Raw genomic sequence first — 19,360 nt, 5'->3', positions numbered from 1 at the left:
TATCAAACAAAAAAAACCTTTTTTTTTAACCTGCATTATAAATACAATACTGATTGTATTAATAATCAAACACTCCAGATGAAAGCAATGTCAGAATTGCATAGATAAGCTTGCAGTTCATGATAGGCCCAGATCCAGGATGTTTGTGTAACCTCCTGTCTTATTTTTTAACTACCTGAGGTCTTCTGCCTTATTCTGGGTGTAAGACTGACTGTACTCAGTGCACAAGGTCATATGGAAAATAAGCGGAGAGAGGACCACATTTACTAAACCACTTTAATGTCATGAAGTGGTAGTGGATTCAAACCTTAGTTTTTTTAGTATGTGTATAGAGCTTACAAACTTAGAGCCAAGCAAACTTTTAGAATGGATAGACTGATTTCATTAAATCCACAAAATAAGTTATCTAAAGTTTTACACAGTGCTATACAAGTGCCAGAATTTTGTTTCCAAGGCTTACTTTTTAACCACAAGTTATAATTTCAAGAAGCGGTTCTTGAAGCTTGGGTACTAGGCACTATGGGGCTGTTGATGGAAGTTTCCCGCAGTTCTTTAGTTTTTCTTTTCTACCAAAAAAAAATTCATATACCAAATAGTGAAGAAAGACATCTCAGTAGCTTGTGCAGTTCCAGAAGTGTAAGTTTTCTGTCTATCAAATTAAGCCAGAGGTGGTAAGAGGGTTTGTTAATAATTTTGCTGTTTTGTTAATGGGAAGATATCTGTGTTTGTGCTGTAGTTGATCCGGCCTGGACATGTTTACTGTGATGGTGATAGTCATTAGTCTTAAGCATTATAGATATCTAGCTAAAACATTAACCCCTACGTTTGTAATACTCCTGGAGATGTAATTGTCATTACTTCATTCTTAAAGTTCTGCTCTGTTGCTATAATTAGCACTTTTACATGTAATCGCATAGTCAACTGAGTTATGTTCACCCTTTCCCACACAGCGTGAACAGGAAAATGCGATGGCTCACCTTAAAAAGCAGCAGCAAGAGCTGGAGCACATGAGGTTGCGCTATTTGGCAGCAGAAGAAAAAGAGCTGGGAAAAACAGACCGACAAGAGCTGGAGGATATCAGAAATGAACTTAACAGGTATAAAAAGTATTTGTAAGATTCCTCTCCAACTGTCCCTTTTCCTTCTTTTTTCTTGTTGTCACTCTCAAAGCAGGAGAATATTCAATTAAACCAAGATTGTAATTGGCCATCAGTTCAGTGAAAGAACACAGTTTAGTGTCCCTTAGGTAAAGACAGGACAGTTGTAAAATGCAACAACAGTAAAGCAGTATAGAAAAATCCATGTTTAACACCTCTTGGTTTAGTTTTTAAGGTCATAGATGTACATTACTAAGCTTTTTTTCTATTTCAAACCTTCAGTTCTAAGCATAGCTGCTGTGTTAAGAAAAGAACAGGGCACATTTTATTCTTATTTTGAATGCATTAAAATTTTAAATTTATCTAATGTTGTCCTCCAAAAACTGTCTGCACTAGTTTGTGTCTTGAACCCTTTTAATTTGAGTACAGTTTACATTACCAAGCAGAAGCCTTGATAGTGAGTATCATAGTTACATATGCACATACAAAACGTTTTGTTAATATTTTAGTATTATATTAGTATTTCTTTTAGTTGTTGTTTTCCCCAGAGACAGAATAATTTTTACCTTTTACAGATTTCTTTATTTTACTTAGTAGTTCAGTAGGTAAACTAAACACATAATACAAAGATATTCAAACTGGGGATTAATATTCTCTAATTCTTTCTATTTTATCAATATCAGGCTAAAGCAACAAGAAGAGAGAAAGAAATTGCAGGATGCTAGAGATAATTCTGCTGGTAGAGTGGATAGTCTTCATTGTAGAAAACTAAATGACAATGCAGGTGATTACCTCTCTCGTCTGATAGAAGAGAGGGATACCCTGTTGAGAACAGGAGTCTATAATCATGAAGATCATATTGTAAGTGAACTTGATCGTCAAATCAGAGAAGCTATTGCAAAGAGGAACATCACCGTTTGAAAGCATGCAAAAAGTTTTTAGAATGAGCCAGAATCTGAACAGAGTGACTTTTATAAGCCTACAGTACTTTGCAAATTATGTAACATCATGCTTTGTTTTGCACATTATGGTCAGCTCTCCTTGAAGTCAGTGTAAATATTTGCAACATGTCAAGTTAAGCACAGTTGTAAGTTTTAGGGGGGCAATGACTGTTTTTTAATGTTTTTATACTCATATGTATATATATAATTGTGTGTGTGTAAATATATTTATCTTGTGTATCCTCTTCTGAAATATTTCCTACTTCTTTTTGCATCATCCTGACTAGGTTTATTTGTAATATTCTTGATATTGATTCTAAGAGGTTTTTAGTCAATGTTATGATTTCATTCAATTTTTAAAGATATCTCTTCAGCTATACTAGGGCAAAATTACATGAGCTGTTTTCACTGACAAAACTCTTAATTCTGAACTGAGCTAAAGCACTGACCCAATGTTAGTTCTTTTACTAAATGAAAAGTAATAAATTTTTGCTTCCCAGTCAGAGAAGCAGTCGGTAAATAAGAGACAAGGTTTTGAGTATAAAGGGGGAGAAAATCAAACTTCATGAAACTGAAGCCAAATGAGTTATTAACTAGCCTGATTGTACAGGGTTGCCCTAGCAGTTTCGCACATGTCCTGGTAAGGGTATACCCAGGAGGATGAAGACCTTATTCAAAAGTGTACGTGCATTCTTATATCAATCCCTAATGAGGAAAGCTACTTGAAGCCATAATTCTGAATACAAACATAAAGCAAGAGCTTTTCTAAGTCAAGATGTTTTCTTTAATCAGAATGTAACCACTTAAAGGTTACTGAATGTGTATTTCAAAACATGTTACCTCCTTACCACTTAAATTGTATGTAAAATTTTGTTTGGTTGTGGAAGTACAAACAGCATGCAAGGGAGAAATCCACAATTAAAGTCAGTTTGTGCATAATCACAGTTGAAAAACTTTTGTTTTCCAGCTTCCATTCCATTTCTGTTAGGTTTGGTAGATTGACCTAATAACATTAATTTACAACACTGTCCATTCAATAGGCATTTTTGTCTGTCCATAGTCAAAAGTGTTTCCATTTGAATGTCAAGTACAAAAATCATCTTGGGATTTATTACTTTTAGAATGAATGAAGATACCAATGGAAAAAATAGTAGTTTTGGTTTTTTGCATAAAATCAATGAACTTTCATAGAGAGGCTTGTATACATACGACCTTCCTGTTGAGTGTGGTGTTAATTATAAAATGGGAGGAGGGGTATTTGTATCTGGCTTTACCTCTCCATGCATTGTTTGTCCTCCTCCTTACCATGAGTGTAGGTCCTGCTAAATAAATTATTTATTTAGACTCCTTAGAAAAGTTACAAACAAGCTGTATAAACATTGAGATCATATTCCCTGAGGAATACTTGAATACTTCTCAATACCAGACTCTGTAAGAAATGCTTTTATAAATGAAATTTTTCTAAGTAGAGTGCTTAGAGATCCCTCTCCACGAGCAAAGAAAATATCACCCTCTTAAATCCCACAGAAATCCATGAAATGCAGTTTTATGATACTTTTTACATCATGCTGTGTCATATCATTGATGCAGGGTTATATGCAATTATTGTAAATTATGCAGGGAGCTTCTATCTTGACAGGAAAGCTTGTTCATGGCTTTTTCTCTTCAAATGCTCGCTCACTTGTGTAGTTTCTTCTCTAGACACTGGAGGGTGCCTGAGACTTAAATATTGCAAAGACAGTGTTGACTAAATTTTCTTAACTGGTTGGCTTTTGAACTGGTATTTTATGACTTTTCAGGTGTATTATTTTATGAAATAAAATTCGATTTTCAAGTAAATATTAAGGACTTTGCCTTTATTTTTAAACTATGTATTTGAGCAAATAGTTTTGTTTACTATTTCCAGTCATATGACAGTCTTTAGTGCTTGAATTTATAAAATAATAAACTTGTTAATCAAAGTTGTCACTTTTTGTTTTTAATAATTACTCTTTTAACTGGGTCTCTTCTGTGGCATGTAAAAAATTACAATCATGTTGCTGTATGTTTTAAAAAGAAATGAGTTTTCTTTCTAGCAAATTAAAGTACTGAGTAAATGAAACATAGAATGCTTGTTTTTTAGCAACATTTTTAAACTTCATAATTTAAGCTATTTGAGTTCATTTAGCCATTTGAAAGATCACAGCTTACAAGGTGCAAAGCATAAATTTTATTGTTATTAAAACAATTTAAAAATGGAATATTTGTTTTGTTTTATTATTACTCATAGTGTTCATTGTTTGTATTAGAATGAGGAAATTAATCTAAGTTGTATGTTTCAATTTAATTTTTTCCAGCGCAATTTGTCTCTGCTTCAGTCTGAAGTAGTCCAGAAGCAATGTATATGTTTATAGTAGATATGTATAGTAGACATGAGCTCAATATTGCTGACTTTCAAAGAAAATTTTTATGGTGGGTTCCATTTGCCTTTTTATTATCTCAAAGCCATTTTAGAGCTTAGAGTTATTCAATGGAAAGACCAAATACCGTTTTTTAATCAGAAATGTCTCAAAATTTTTATCTTAATCTCTCTTCATTGCACAAGAAATGTAATTTCAAACAAATGCATGGGATAAGAAGCCCATTTTAATTTACCCAGCATGAAAAGGCTGCTGGAAGTGAGACCTGTGTTTACAGGTTTAGTCCTGGTTCCGTAGGCCAGAGAAAACAGTGCTAGATTGTCCTGGAATTCTGGCAAAGTGCTGTTGATTTTTTTGCACCCAGGTTTCACTAGGGAAGCTGATGAAATTATTTCAAAACAAGTTTTCCTGCTGATACATTTATGTGAACCTGGGTGATGGGGGTGTCAGTTCCATGTCAAATCAGTTCCAGCTTCATCTGCCTTAGGATTTGGGCCCAGAACTTGCAGTTCCCTTTGAATAAGGAAAATTTGATTATAGCCTGTACTTACACAGTCTAGTCTAGCACAAGCATTAGTCCACTTTGAAATCAGGACATTTAGAAACACTGTTGTTTTTTCATTATGATCTTCAGGCAGAGGATCCCTCCCTGTGTCTTTATGTGGTAATTTTTCTTCCAGTGGTGAGGACTTGCTATTGCCTCAAATTACTTACTACAGGCTTAAAAGTAGGGAGTAGTGTTTGATTGATGTGGAATATTCGCTAGGATTTGAGAAACCTTACAAAGGAATAGATCGTTTTCCCCTGATAATTGTTAGACTGTTTCATGGAAAAATTGTGTCTAAATTGTTATTTACATATTAAAGCAATGGAATGCTTATATTTATGAAAAAAATATGTCCAATTATTTCAGAAACAGTTTCATTTTGCTTTGAGTCTGAATTATTTAAGTGTATATAGTTAAATTAATGATCTTTATAGTATTTTTTTTATTTTGGAGTGAATCTCTAACTGGTGTTCTATAATATTTCAGCAGTGATCCAACACTTCTAATACTAATACACTTTCTAAACTGCTGTTGCGGAAAGGAAGGATTGTTGTATCTGGCACTGAGCTTTCAAGTGTTCAGTCTGCAGATCTCCTTCATTGCTGTTTAAATGCTTCTCCCTTCCATCCACCGAGATAAACGTTAATGCACGGCTAAAAACAGAAGTCCTTTATCATATCTTCTAAGTGCTACTGGAGTATTTATACCAGTTATTACATATTTACACAATTATTTATTTTGCTACTACTGTGCCTAAATGATCGTGACCTGTGTCAAGGCTTGGATGGGTAGCACTAGCCTCACTATTGTTAAAGACAGAGCTGTAGAAAGGCGGCTGCATACTTAGATCTCATTTCATTTGTTTCTCCAGGGGGTTGTATTAGTAGTGTTTTCATTAGAAATGTTTTTACAGATGTCGGCTATCCAGATATGAAGTCTCTGTAGTGGAGAAGCAGTCAAGAGTTTGGCATTCAGAACAGAAAGGGAAAAAAAATCATCTTTGAGAGACTAATTTATAGAAAAATAATTTACTGACTTTCTGATGTATAAATGTACAGTAACCCCATGGCAGCTTTAATGCAGAGCAATTGAATTCTTGCAAGTACGGTTATTTTCTATTCTGAACTTGAAAAAATGCTACAGCCTGTCGTTCCCTGTCACTGAAGACTAAAATAGTCTCCATTAATAATGCTGCTGGAAAAGTGATGTCCCTTGCTTTGTAGTCCAGTGCTCCTTTTTCCAAGTGAAACAACTTGTGGTAGTTTGACAGCATTTTAAACAATTTATGTATTACTACAAAAAGTTTTGTTCTAACAATATACGTAGTGACTAGATGGTTAGGGAAGTGTAGTGTCACTGAGTGTTTGATCAAAAGGTTTTAATGCAGTTACTGAGACAAAACTGCATTGACAAAATAATATGGCATCAAAATTTAGAGTGAGTTTACTGGGACAGATGGAGTCTAAGAGAACAGTCCACAGCCTAATACTCTTTCAGCAGTTACTGTACATTCCTCATAGCTTTAAATGCACTATGAAAAAAAAGTTAAAATTTGAAAATTGTTATGTACTGTGAATATCAAATTTTGGTTTACAAAGGCAAATATAAATAGAGCAGCAAAATTAAATCCCCAGAGTTTGAGGAGCAGGCAATCAAGCTAATACTTTTACCATTACCTCTTAAATTTTACAAAAAAAGTCTTCAACACTTGTGTATTTGCTTGATAGCAGAAGTGAGGGTGTTTTTTTGGTTTGGTTTTCTGATCTGCAGGTCCAGAAAATAATTTTATTGTTCTCATGTTAAGAGATGTTTGTTGTACAGACTCCAGACCATCAGTATGTTTGCCTGAAAAGGCTATTTTTTACTGTAATACAATAGGCCATCCAGATCAGGGCTGGAAAGCACCATGAGCTGCTCTTTGCTTTATAATTAAATGTGGGCACAGCCAAAGTTGTGTCCTATTCATGTCAGATACGAAGTGGACATGGTGCTTCTCATTCAAATGAATGCCACCATTTAGTGGTTTATTAGAGCCAGCACTTTGGGTATCCTCTCATGAATACCAGTATTAGGTGTATTTGGTGTAACTATAGAGCCTACCTGCTGCTCTAGGAGCCCTTCAATGAGGTGTAGGGCATATTTGGTCTAGGTAGCATTTTTCATGTTTCCATAGCAATAGTGGTTTTTACTCCAGTTTTCCCGAATGTGGATGCAATGATTTAAATACTATAACTTACTGGTTTTTCCTGCCTCTCTGGTAATAAAAAATTGGACTGAATAAATGGGGCTAATAACCCAAAGGAAAAAAACCACCAAACATAGAATATCAGAAGCAAGAACACACCTGCACCCTAGGAAATTGCTAGGTACATCTCTGTAAGAGGGCACTGCTATTTGTGGAAAAAGTTGCACACCTTAGCAACATGATTATGTGTCTCTGAAGTGAGTTTTATCTCCTGTCCCATCCTAATACATCTTGCAGAACACGTGGCTATTTTTTGGGGGGGCTCTCCTACTATCGTCTTGCTGCATATATATATAGCAAAGCATTATAATGTTCCTAAATTTTTATGTGAGTATACCGATTTTTATGCTACCAATCCCACTTAATTTACTTACATCATCATCAATGCAGACGGCTTGTAACTGCCTAATTAGAAATAGGTAGGCTTAGCAATAGTGAATCTTAAAAGCCATTATCTCTCAAACACTGTGTAAGGGGGTAGTAATGCTTTGCCATCCTGAGCAAGAGCTTGTGTTGCAGTACTTTGTGCAACATAGCAAAATCTCTCCTGAGTTGCTCGTGAAGGTGATCCCACTGGTAGGCTGAGGGTTGGACGCCAAGTCTGTGGTTTCTCTGCCCATCCTGGTTATAGGGGTGTTGAGTGATCTTAAACAGGGCTCTAGGCTTTCACTTCCTATCAGCAAAATGAGAATAATGTGGGAAAAGCTTTTCTGTGTAAGTGGTTCACAAACTGCTTTAAACTCCAGCTATTTGTGTTGTTTGCAGTTGTCTTTATGCCCTTAAAGGGGTAGATACTGGCTTCTACTGAGATGCTTCTTCAGAAACGAGCTATTTACTTTGCTCTTTTATAGTAGATAAATCAGTCCATTCTTTCATTCTTCTTGATAAATTCCAATTCACCTGAAACCTTTAGAAAAAAGCAAAAATTACTTCAATCCTTCTGTATAACTCTAATTTCTGGGAAAGTTAAGGAAGTCTAAGGCTGCAGCATTCCACGAAAGGCTAGGTTAATCTTTTTGTTAAGATATTAATTAAATAAAATTATTTGATGAGGGCAGGAAAAAGGACAAAATATCTGAAGTTTTGGGTCTGCCCCAAACAAGAATTTTTTTTTTACTGCAGTGAGGTAGTACTACTTATTCTTGTTTCTCTCTTGGCAAGATAAAGGTGATTCCTCATTACACTGATGCTTTGATGAATAGCTCGTTAATGCTTGGTTGTTATATCTATTTGAAAAAGAAAAGGTCAAGCATTTTTTGCCATATCCCATTTATTGAGTAAATAAGTAATTGCAAGGATTTTAGTGAAAACTTTTATAGGAAAATCATTTCATGACTTACTAGTATTGAAATACTAATAAAAGCAAATCCCTATTATCCTAACAAACATGACAAATACTTCTGGAAATGAATCTTGAAGGTGGGGGGAGGCCAGCTGTTATCTAAATAACTCTCAGATGCTGTGAAACCAACAGGCCACTGCCCACATGCCAAACGTGACTGTGCCCATGAGATGGTCACTCTATCCTAATCTGGAGCTCTGTAAAAAAACTCAGGGTCTGCTGGGCCACAGTGAGGGGAGGAGGTGACTTTGCATCATTACACTTTCCATCACATGGAAAAGGTGCCTTTACTGCTGCTCACAAAACCTTAGCCTTGTCCAGTATGGCAAGAAATTCCCATTTCTTTGCCAGAGTGGACTTTTGCACACAAACTCTTTTTTTTTTTTTTTCACCGTCTCCTTTTTCTGTTATCAGATATACACATGATGATGAGAATAGCAGATTTCTCTAGCAAACAAATTAATTGAACTGTTTCTTTACAGTGAATAATAGAAAAATTTGATGATTAAACATGCAGAGAAATTGTGTTCCTTTATTATTGTATTTGATCAAGCAACCTTGTTCAAATAATTATTATTTGAAGAGCAGTATCTACATAAAATATATTTGTTTGCTTGTTAAAGATCATTTTCATGCTTACTCAAGCAATCTTTCACAAAGATAGGAGGGTTTTCATGAGTTTTCTTTTTTGCCCTTCCTTTTATGCTCCTTGACTAAGTCATTAACGTCATCTGCACCATTATTCCTGGAAGTATCTCACCACTCTAAAAGTAGAATAGCTTAGCAAAAATAAATGCTAGTGGAATAAAATAACAACAACAACAAAGAGAGAAAAGCCTGCCCAGGTGTTTAATTTGCTGCTTATTTTTCCACTCAAGTGTCAGATAAAAAGGCATTTCATGCTTTATGGAATGAAATTTTTTACAGAGCATGGACAGCATACTAACTTGTGTACCACAAAATAACAAGCTTGTATGAGTACAGGCAGGGCTGTTGTTTATACTGCCAGATTCAAACTTTAAGTCAGATAGTTTTTGGCAGTGAAAGCACCTAGTCTGTTACTTCTGCACCAGTTAATCCTGAAAAAAAATTAGGAAAAATTATAGTCCATCTAGGAGCTTTAAAACCTTAGCTAACTTTTATACTGCACTAAGAGATGATTTAGAGTATGTCACATTAAAGACTATAATTCTTAAAATCTTCCCACTGTTGTGGGCATTAGGTCTTAAAACGCTAACACTTTTTTTTACACAGAAATGTAAGAATTGATACTAAGCCAAACTACAAAGAAACTTTCAGTGGACTTAGTTCAAAATTTGTTCTATGCTAACACAGAGCAGAGGAGAAAGCAGGCATTTTGTGTTGTCTGCTTTTTTAACAGAGGAACAAGGTCTGCAATGAAGAATAGCATGAAGGAAATGGACTACACTATGTGGTTTGAACAAAGATATAGATGTAGATAGATACATATATATGTGTGTGCTTGTGTGTGTTTAAATATGCTGATAGAAGAAGGAACATAGTAAAAAGAATCCATGCAGCTTTGTTGCAGTTTTTTTAAGGCAGAGAAACTTGCTTACCTCATGGTGCTTTCTTGATTTTCTTCTATAGCACAGAGCAGTACTTCAACGGCTCAGCAGCCAGAGTACATAAAGTTATTTTAGAAAGAAGCAAAATTCTCTTTGGGGACACAAGAGGCAACATGTAATCTGGTTCACAATATCTTCCATTTCTGATTCTCTGCTTATGGAAAAAAAACCTAACTAAACTAAATCCAACCATCATTTGACGGTTTCCTTACAGAGATTTCTCAAATCTTGCATTTATTCATGTAAGTCTTATCAATACATATTTTTAAAATATCACAACCTTGACTCCCTTTTCTAACTCCATTTTTATTATCACAGTATCTATTTTAATGGCTATTAAGCTACAATGTCCCTACCTTATCTTTGTCAGTTAATGTATCTAATTCCACCATCCCAGAGGGAATAAACCTGAAACTAAAGCCTGCAATATATTATAGAATCAAGAACGCTTATGCAGAACAAACAGAGGATTTAGCTTGGATAAACAGCAGAGAGCTCAGTGTCTTTTATGTCCAGAGCTCAGGACTGGATGAAGAAAATGACTATAAATCATCCCTGAGAAACAACATAACATAAATGTTGTATGTTTATTTAAAACTTTATACAATCATTTATCTGGGCTATAGCTCAGTTTCAAAAAGTGGTCTGCTGTAATGAGGTACTGAGTCTAGCAGTGATCAAGAGCAAAATGATATATAGTCTTCAACCAGAATTTGCTTATGGGAAGAATGGAAAGCACTTAAGCAGACACCAAGTATCTATAGCTAGTAGATCAAGCGGGAGGATAATGCAATAATAACAAAAACTTTGATAAATTTTTTCCTGTTTCTCTTCAAAATATCACATTTCTTGTAACGTGACATTGTTTTGAGAGCTAAGCAGCCAACAATTTATGCCTAAATTTTCACATTTGAATAAAGGCTGATTTGTTGTGAGTGACTAAGGTTTGACATGTTGTTCCACCAGACTTACGTTTAAAAAAAAAGAGCCTAAATCTTTGTCTGGCCTTGTGTTCCAGGGACAAGCGTTCTTTAAAATGGGTTGCTGTTTGTTCAGGTTTTTTTTTTTTTTCTCACAGGAGCAAGCACGTCTGTGATTTCATGGCTAGTAATTGCTATTTTTTTTAATTCGGGAAATTCAAGAGCCACTGATGATACATTTACTGCCTAAAGCAGACAGGCAAAAAAAATGACGCAGATTTTACTGGAGAAGGAGATTTTTCCCGCAGGTACTTTGCACCCTGGAGTGCTCCAGAGGAGAGCCCGTGATATCCCAGGAGATGCCAGTGTTTGGCCCCAGGAGTGCCCAAGCAGCCTCAAGGTTCCAGGGCAGGGTTTAGCCGTGACATCCCCGGCAGGGATGCTGCACCTCCCGTGGCTGTGGGCATGCTCTGGCACACCACAGTTCCCAGCGTGGTGCCTTTTATTTGCATCTCAGGGTCGTTCCAGCAGCTCCTCCTCCGTGGAGAAGTTTCTGTGTCCTATGGCACAGCAGGTCCCACCCAACCCTTGGCAAAGTGTCTTTGGCAGTGTCAATTTCTGATGTGACTGCAGCCACTGTTCCTCTCCCCAGGTACTGCATGCAAAAATTTTCAATCCTGCCTGACAAATCTCCCACAGTACATTGGGGAAAAAATTCTATAAATTTTTCGTTTCCTCCAGAGGTGACCTGCTGGCAATTTAAAGCCTGCTTTCTGTTGCCAAATTAATGTTAATTCAAGCTCTCTGTTACTAAATTAATGTTAATTAAGCTGCTCTGTGTTACTCTAGCAGTATTGCAGGACTGCAGGTCAATTTGTTAGTCACAAAAGAATTAGCTATCAAAAAAAAAAAGTAAATCAAGTCACACCATTTTCACCTAGAAATTTTTATTTATTTTGTGGTCCATGAAGATGAGGACCTGCAGAGATGGGGCTGACTGAAGCACTGTGTCTCCTGACCAGAACATCAGAGGTGAAACCTTCTATCTCCTGTTTCTGCTCCGCAGTTGACAGCACCCTGTAAAACAGTGCTGCAAAGAGCACAGGCTCATAAATACTTCTATGCCTATGCAGCTCCGGATGTTTTCAAGCAAATATATTTATTATGTCAATAACTATTAAAAAAAAGATTACTTATTCAATAATTCATAATGGTTTCAGAGCTGCTGGAGGCTAATATGGCTCACTTTACTTTAGATAACTTATAAATGTAGATTATTTTCATGACAGACTGAAATTACTTTCTGGTGAATATTTACTTGAGTTTTAATTTTCTTATTAACCCAACATGTACTAGAAAAGAAGATGATGGTGCTACTAGTCTGTCTTGTGCTGCTCTTCCAGATGCAAATAGCAAACTCTCTGAGTATTTAGTGGAAGCAAGGTCTTACAAATTACTCCATGCCATCAGCAGCAGAGTAAGCTCTTGTAGGTTTTTTTGGTAGCTGAAACTGTTTTGTATTTCCAGCATCTGAGTTTAATCTCTACAAGAAATAGGGAGAGCTGGGCCACTGCTCTCCCCGTGAGAGCTGCTCCCAAACACTGCAGCAGCTCTTGCACAATGCCCAGGTGCCCTGGACAGCCCTGGAGCATCCTTTGCATCCAAGGCACCTTGAGGGAGGGATGGGACAGCAAGGGGCAGTTCAGATAATGTGTCAGGCACATCAGGCACTCCCATATCCTGAGGGATGCAGGACACTGCTGCCATCAGACCCCTCCAAACTTCATCCACATGGGATGATGGCCTGATGCTGGTCTGCTCTTTGCTTGCACATGGCACATACTGAAACAGAAGAGGCGTCCAAAATCCTAAAATAGTTTAAATTACCTCTGGAGTTTTCCTCTTCAGAGTAAGCAAAAGCTGAAATATCTTCTGGAGAGGAGAAGGGTCAGGAAGCAATTGGAAGAAGAGGGGCCCCACACAGAAAAACTCAGCCCTTGTCCCTACAGCAGACTGACTTCCTTCTCTTTTACCCTGGGAGAAATACCAAATTCAAGATATTCTGCTGAGCATGTGTCTATATCCCAACAATTACAACATTTTAAGTGAGAGCTGCTCTGATGGTCCTTGAGCCATCTGAAGAAAGCTTTAATTTTACACACAGGAAAACATATCGGGAGCAAGTTTATGGTGGCTTTTCTAGCTTGTTAGAAGTTAATTGTACCAACAAACCGATTTTGAATTTACTAATGTCTTTTCCACAATGTCTTTATATCAAACAGGACACATCTATTCTATACTTCTTCAACATGAAATTGTTTTATTAATTTAATTTTGCACATGCAAGAAATATGCAACCACGGGAATCCATAAATACAGGCACGTTAAAAATAAACCTTGCCCTTATACCAATAAAAGCTAGCAACAAATATTTGAAAACTTGAACTCTGTACAAATATGCAAGAAATCCACTTGGAGCCAGTTTAGAGCCAGTTCCTGGGCAGACAAGGGTGACAGAAGAGCGTGTCTGAGGCCGTGCACCCCTGGCTAGAGCCAGGATTGTCCCCACGTGGCAAACCTTCCCAAAGGCAAACTTTCCCAAAACCGCGCTGCCGCACCCCGGGCTCCGCTCCCCAGCCTGCCGGCTGCCTGCCCCGCCGGCACGGACAGAGAGCACCCTCTCTCTTTAATCACTTAAGAAGTTACTTATGATATGCAACTAAATATTTAGTTGTGCAGAGGACAGCTTGTCACAGACAGCTTTGTTGCTAATGTATACAAATGCTGGTATGGCACTGGCTTCCTCCCTGCGCACACAGAGCTGCACACACACTGACCACAGCCTAAATAACCTGATTTATTTGTTTCAGTTGTTTGATAAGTGCATCATACCTCAAACCCTACGAAACCACTTTAAGAGGATTATAAGTTTTATGATGTGAAAAGATTACCCTGAGTGTGCTGGGCAAAGTTTATATTCGGAGACTGGGCAGGAGGTGAGGCATTCACAGAGGCTGGAGAAAGAGGACTTGATAGATCAAAAAGGGATTTTCTTTGTTGCTGCACCACTTGCTGGAATTTTTTCTTTCTCTTTTCTTCCATTAAAAGAATGGCAAGCCTCAGATTTGCTTACCTTGTGACACTCCTCTGCCTTGCACTCAACAATGGGCATTTCAGAATCTACACTTTTTTAAAAATAAGAAGCCATCATTTCACTGGCAAATGAAGAGAGGGGAGAGTTGAATCTGGGGGTGACCTGCAAAGTGTGTCTGTGAGGCTCGTCCCGAGCTGGGAGTGTGGGGAGAGTGGCTCAGCCCAATTTCCCTCAGGATTCCATGAGTACACTGCTGCCAAGCACAGTGCCCCAGAGAGGCTGGAGCAAACAGGGTATCTGTAGAGATGCCAGGTACTCACCCAAGCTTTGGGAGGGCTGTCCCATCACTCTTCCTCATGGTGGGAACCAGCATGCACCAGCCTCAGTGCAGCTGAGAGTCCAGAGTCAGCAGGTGAAGGCAGAGGTGACAACAAGGTTTGGCTTTGGCCTTGAACTGACAAAGTTGTGGTCATCTCGTGTGGCGTTGTTAGGCTTGACACTGGTGTCAAGACATGGCAGAGAGAGGAAAATTATTTAGCCTTCTTACCCTTACTGTTTAATATTCGACAGATGCTCCAGGAATAATTGTAAATAGGAGGAGGAACAAAATTCCTGATGTATGTTTCCACCCATCCTTTTCAAAGGAATGTTTTTTCACAGCAAATGTTTAATACTGTGCTCTAATGATGTTCTTATATTAATAGGGCCATTTGGATGAAAAGGGTAACACATGAAAGAAAACTGGAACGGCAAGTGGAGGAAGTGCACACAACACCGTAGAGGTCTGCTGTTCTCAGAGGGCTTTGCCCAGGTGCTGGGGCAGCATTCAGGGAGGGTGCCTGGGGGTTTTTCTTTCCCACAAAGTCCTCTGGGTCCTGCCTGACCTCATCCCTTCTGTTCTGGCTGCATAAAAGTGAGGTCCCTTCTCACCCTCACCCCTGCTTCCCCATCACATGGTTGGGCAGTGCTGCCCCATGGAGCTCTATTAGAAAACGTGCTTGTGCCCAGCACTGCACAGTCCACAGTACTCTGCTGTTACTAAAAAAGCATTTATATTATATTCTGTCTCCCGTGTCTTTCATAAGGGAGTTTTTATGTGTCACCAGAAAATACTGGGTAACACACTTTATTAGCCTCATGATACTGTGGCCCATCAATACTTGTCGAGGCCTGATGAGATCATGCTACGATTGTTAATCAGAGCAAAGGAAGGAGGTGGAGTAGTGGGAAATACCTTTAGGAAAGAATCAATTAGACAGAACAGTACTGCAGGTAAGCATGCAATGTGTTTTCCAGTGTAAAACAGCAGGCAGCTGCTCAGCCTAACACTGAAGTTTAAACATAACTTTCATTTAATAACAAACATTCCTTTATTCAAGGAGAGAATAAATACTGAGTTAGTAGAATATGCTTGTGATCAGTGTGTGGCTCTTTAAACCATTATCAGCCTCCTTAAGATCTGTTATTTAGGAAAGTACTTAGGTGCACAGCTGGCTTTAAAGAGATGGAGTGTTGTTGGGACAGTCTCATTTATTCTTTGTTAGACTAAAAGGTTTCATCTTAAGAGCTTGCCCGGCACAGTTCAGCATTGATTACTCAATTGGAAGGGTGCTCTTGACTTGGGTTTTTCCTCTTCAGTGCGGACTGGTTTCCTGGAGAGGGAGGTGAATAATTTTTTCTTCTTTGCATCTTTGTAAAAACTCAGAGCAAAGGCTGAGCCTGCTGCCAAAGTGACCTGAGTGTCACACAGGCGAGGTGAAGGGTGTGGCAGGACCGGTGCCCCCACACAGTGATCACCAGGATGTATCGAAACAGCACGGCTCCAGGTGATGTTTGGTTTTCAAAGCCCACTGCTGTTGCTTGATACTGATAGTGCACGGTTCCTCTCTTATGTATTTTTGATCCTGTCCAGGTTCAGAGGAGAGTAACATTTTTGTGACAGAACAGTGAGATTTAGTAGTTATATGACTTTTCTTGGACTGCAGCTGAAGTCTACAGCTCTAGTGCTGCATCTCTCATCCCTCCAAATTCTTGCTTGAGTTCCTAGGACGATCCTTTATGTTTTGGTCAGTGTGAAAAGCCCGAGATACTTTGATGACACCTCGGGTGAAAAATACGGAGTTTATAGAACCGGTAAATTTGCACACCTGGCTAAGAATGAAACAAGGTGTTCAGTGGTTTCTGTCCCTCAAAGTAATGCAGACCAGGCTGATGACATGCCAGGCTGATTGCTCAGTGCTACCAGCTTAAGTAGCACTTTGTCTGGTTTCAGGAGTACAAATATCTGTAACTCAGAGATTCCTTGGTGATTTGGTGCCAAGTGGAGAATTTCAGGAAAAATGAGGAAAGAATCAGATCAAACCCTGGTAACTCACACTGGCTTGAAACAAATCTCCCTATACTTTTCCAAAGATACAAGTGGGAATGAATTTTGCATGTCTGGAATCAGCCATTCTTGAATAGGAGAAACCTGGAAATCCTATTGCATTATTAGTATAGCAACATCCTACTCTATTAATTTGGATCCTAGGGAATTCACGTTGAGAAAAAAACCTGGTGCTTAACAGTCCTAGCAGAATAAATACAGAGGGCAATTAGGTTGGGGTTTTTTAGCGTATTTCTCCACGTTTAAATTAAATGCATGAGCTCAGTAAGTACAAAGAGAGCAAGAAATCTCAAAAAAAAAAAATTGCAAGTGATAAAAACTCCACACCACCAAAACAAACAGAACAACAGAACAACCACAAAACAGAAAAAAAATCTCTCTAGAAACCAGAGGGCAGCAATCATGAATCTGTAGATGCTTTCACAAGCCAAACATATTTAGTTTTACTAAAAGGCATCTTCCTGAACTACTGACCGAGGGAATAGAAATCAGTGCATCTCAATTAGATGAAAATATGTTTCCCTATGACCCCCTAGGAGCTGCTTATCTTGCTGTCTATCTGTACTCTCATCTGCCCTAAAAAGAACAGGGACTCTACATTTAACAATAGCAACCTCATTCCATGGCTCTTCTAGAGCAGAGGTAGTCAAAAGCATTTCTGTGCAAGTCCACTGGGTACAGGGACAACAAAGCTGTTTAAAAGTATAAATTTACTGTCCATTGATTAGAACAATTCCTGAAGGCCCCGTGATTTTTTTTAATAGATATCAAGCTGTGAAATAAAATACCAATGTGCTTTACTCAGGGCAAAATTCTGTGTTCAGAGTTTATTCCTATGTGTTGTAGAACTATTCCAGTTAACAATGCATCTGATAAATGGGAAAAAAAAGTCCTAAATACTCCAGTTTTGATGGAACGTTTCTGTTCAAAAAGGGACCATTAGATCATGCAACCTCATTTTTGTTTATCAGGGGGCTTTCTATTTAATCTAGCTATACTTGGATAGAGCCCAGTGGTCCCTTTGGCTGCAGAACACTTGCTTTGACTTAACCATATCTTCCAGAAATATTCTCTAGCTTAATTTGAGTAGATGGGCTTAGCATCCTGCCTGCCCACATGCAAATCCTATGTATCCCTGCTAGGTTGATGGGAAGAGAACTCTTCAGTAAATCTGAACAGGGCCAGATCCTGGAGCAGCCAGCATAAGGGAGAAAATTTTTCTAAACCCATTTGCAAACAATTTTCACTAAACACTTCCGTAAACCTTCTGGGCTCTGTAATTCAACACTGGCTTTGAGCTCCAGCCTTTTATTGGCAGTGTATCTTGGCTTGATCTCATGCCTCCAATGTTAAAAGCCAAGTTCTGGAAATTAAACTGTTGGGTTGACTATGGGTTAGATACACCCTTGATCCAAGTACAGCAGTTTTTGAATCTGTACTGATTTACAATGAAATCAGTCTTTCAATCTTTCTTTTTTTTTTCTTTTTTTCCAGTTTTTCCTCTTTTTCTATAAGAATAAGTAATAAAATCTGTTCATTTAAACTGCTTTGCTTTCAATTGAATTCTACAGTCCTTATGGACATATGTGGCTCTGACTGTTGTAAGACTGGTGTTTTCAGTGCTTTCACTCAGGTAATTCCCTCTCCCAATCCCTCTCCTGGAAAATGAGTATTTGCTGTGAGTAGAGCAAAAGCTGATGGAAACAAGTGTGAGTGTGCAACGGAGACATACTTTAAGGATCAGATAAAGATGGAAAGAGTGAAGAGCAAAGACATCATCCATATTCCTCCTGATCAGCAGTGAGGAGAAATTGCAGTTTTTTATTTAGATCTTGCAGTTTACTTGTCATGGGCAAGAGAACCTGGTGAGATTAACTAGTTTAACTTAGTTTTGAGTTTAATACAAAGAAATCTTCACACAATTTTGTTTTATTATCTGTGGGCCTCATGTGACACCTCAGTCTTGTGTTTCCATGTGTTCTGCTGCTGCCATACACTGACATTCACTTTTCATTTTGTCCTTCTCACCGCCAAGAGGTGATCTCTCTGTTCCCAGCTCTCAAGGCTACTGAGTGTACTGGCAATACATTGGACTTTCTGTGCCCTTAAAATAAAATGCAGACAGGAGGTAAACGATGAAAGATTTTCCACCTGTGACATGGGGTAAGGGCAATTTAAATCAAACAGAAGACATATGTATGTATGAAATATGTATATACTTGTCCAGATTTTTTTTACTGGCTTGTGTTACTCCTTTCATTTTTGCCTAATAATACAATACCTTGTTAGTTTAAAGCTAACTTAGGAAACTATGTAGCATAAGGGACTCATAACTTTGTATTCTTCTGGGAACTTGCGGACACACTCAAAGTGTTCCCACAGTAAGGTGGACTAAGTGTTTGCTGGTGAGACATCATATGGCAGCTTTGAGATGTCTATCACTCACCATACCAGTTTTCTAATTTTTTCCTTACAATTCACTACATCTCTTGGGAAAGTTTACCTTAGAAAACTGTTGTGGGAGTAGAATGAAATGTTTTGGTCTGGTAAATGGAAATGTGAAGTTTTGAACACTTTCCTCACCCTAAATACCACAGAAGCTCAGCGCAGCTCTCCTGTCAACCATCCTCATCAACCAGACAGGTGCTGCTCTACTTTTTTGCTCATTTAATCCAGGACACGTTTGCATTTCTCATTAATTTGTCAGCTTCCATTTGGGAAGCATTCTTTTACAAATATTTGCAGAGGCTGTGCCTAATAGGATCATTCAGGCAGCTGCTGACTATAGTGTCTCATGGACG

At 38.1% G+C, this 19,360-nt stretch overlaps 1 protein-coding gene across 2 annotated transcripts in view; it reads left to right on the top strand.

Moving 5' to 3' along the window:
• CEP120 (centrosomal protein 120) overlaps positions 1-3,998 on the top strand; it is a 36,905-nt gene extending 32,907 nt beyond the window's left edge. For both annotated transcript variants that reach the window (XM_088156047.1, XM_014874402.2), the window contains exons 20-21: positions 951-1,096; positions 1,780-3,998. In XM_088156047.1, the coding sequence (XP_088012173.1) occupies positions 951-1,096; positions 1,780-2,017 (384 nt within the window). In that variant the 3' untranslated portion in view covers positions 2,018-3,998. The remainder of the gene's footprint in view (positions 1-950; positions 1,097-1,779) is intronic.
• The last annotated feature ends 15,362 nt before the right edge of the window (positions 3,999-19,360 follow it).

Source organism: Sturnus vulgaris, chromosome Z, assembly GCF_052056855.1.
Source record: "Sturnus vulgaris isolate bStuVul1 chromosome Z, bStuVul1.hap1, whole genome shotgun sequence".
Classification (NCBI taxonomy): Eukaryota; Metazoa; Chordata; class Aves; order Passeriformes; family Sturnidae; genus Sturnus; species Sturnus vulgaris.
This window is presented reverse-complemented; position numbering and strand designations above follow the sequence as displayed.